We start from the raw sequence: 1,860 nt of genomic DNA on the forward strand, positions 1-1,860 counted from the left end.
GGGCTGATGGTGGGGGCGGGGATGGGGGGGGTGGAGCTCAGCTGACACAGAGTCTGATGATGGAGCTCAGCTCTGTGCTGAAGAAGACCAACCGCTGTGTGGTGGAAACAGACTGAAGGGGGGAGAGAGAGAGAGAGGGGGAGAGAGAGAGAGAGAGAGAGAGAGAGAGAGAGAGAGAGAGAGAGAGAGAGAGAGAGAGAGAGAGAGAGAGAGAGAGAGAGAGAGAGAGAGAGAGAGAGAGAGAGAGAGAGGGGGAATTTGGTCAGTGTTTAATTCCCACAAACCCCTGAATCAGGAGAAGGGTTCGACTTTGTCTTTGTGTCCCTGGGACGGAGCATGGGGGGAGGGGGGGGGGGGGGGGCGGCTGGGTGAGGCGGGGGGAGGGAGGCTGGGTGAGGGGGGGAGGGATGGTAACCCGGGTGGCAGGGCGGGTTAGTTATACGGCGACCATGTGTGTCTCAGACTAAGCCTCTCCAAAAGCTTCAGACACAACGACTAAAAATAAAGTCCTGCTGTCTGGTTCCTATTGAAGCTAAAGGAGGCTTCAGAAAAGGACACTTCTGTAGTCGGTGCTGCATTCTGCACATTTTATACTTTTTTATGCTCTAATAAAGCCAGCTGTCTCATGCTCGTTTCAATTGAATATTTCTTGATTCATTTTTTTTATAGATTTTTCAATGTTTATTTTTATATTTCTACATGTTTTTGTATTGCTGTAGTTATTTAAACACCCTTAAATGAATGTTTGTGAGTGGCAAGTTCTGCGATATTAACTTATTTTTTTTCTAACGTGACAAAAACCCTGCTTTAAAGTTTTATTATATGCAATTTAAAACGCATCTTATCGAACAAAAATAGAAAACAGAATAAATTAAAACTATAAAATGGGGTGATTGCTGTATTGCAAAGTGAGGTTTAATTTTTTATTTTGTGTGTTAGTCCAGTGTGTTTGTATGTGTGTCATCACTTGTAGTAACCAGGAAAAGTGTTATTGAAGTTATTCTTTCACATCTAGTCAAGCTCACAGATTGATAAGGCTTGTAACGTTGGACTCCTTGGAGTCTTTCATATGACACCTTACGTTTCCATTAGCATTTCCGTTTGGATCTTAATAAATGAAAAAAAGTAATAAATAAACGATTTAAAAGAGCGTATACCATACAGCATACTCGAGTTCAATCATTAAGTAGCAACGTACGAAAGGTCCTAATGACAAATCATTCCCACAATATCTAAAGCACCAACATAACTCTAAAAGGGGATCATGTATCTATCATCTATCACCACGGACACCCCCTCAGAAACCTGGAGACTCCAGCACCACCCCCAACAGAAGAGGCTCACCTGGAGGTAACAGCTGAACCCAATCACCAATCACCCATCAAGCTGTGTTCTTAGAGTGCTCAGAGAGAGGTGAGGAGCAGCGTGATCAGACAGAACACAAAGCAGAGCGATGTGAAGACCCACGTCGGGTGAAGATATCCTCACTCCCTCTCCCACTGAGCTCAATAAACCAGTTTGTTCCTCTACACCGAGCGTCCTGCTCTGACCGGCCCGCCTCATGTTTTGGAACTGCCACACGTACGTAACGTGGGCTTACACATTAGGTTCATTCATAAGACTTGTGGCCTGAAGTCTGGATTAAGTTTATCATTCTGTCCTTCAGTATTTAATAACAGCTGAGCAAGTAGTGTTACAATGAAAGGAACAAACGCTGTGTAGATGTCAAAATAAAGAAGTTCGACTTCAGCGGTACTCCTGAATAAACGCTGAACGCTAGTCAGAAATCATCATTCACACGTTGTTTATCTGACAACGCAATCGTTTCATGTTTCAAAATGAATCAAAGATCAGCAGTAG

The 1,860-nt window shown here is 43.8% G+C and overlaps 1 protein-coding gene across 1 annotated transcript in view; it reads left to right on the forward strand.

Annotated features, from left to right (window-relative positions):
- The window catches only part of arap2 (ArfGAP with RhoGAP domain, ankyrin repeat and PH domain 2), a gene marked incomplete at its 5' end in the record, with an annotated part of 51,815 nt that extends 51,172 nt beyond the window's left edge, over positions 1-643 (forward strand). The window contains 1 exon segment of the mRNA XM_030349887.1: positions 1-643. This exon segment is cut by the window's left edge and continues 238 nt beyond it. Coding sequence (XP_030205747.1) covers positions 1-116 — 116 coding nt within the window.
- Positions 644-1,860: the final 1,217 nt, after the last annotated feature.

Source organism: Gadus morhua, unplaced genomic scaffold, assembly GCF_902167405.1.
Source record: "Gadus morhua unplaced genomic scaffold, gadMor3.0, whole genome shotgun sequence".
Classification (NCBI taxonomy): Eukaryota; Metazoa; Chordata; class Actinopteri; order Gadiformes; family Gadidae; genus Gadus; species Gadus morhua.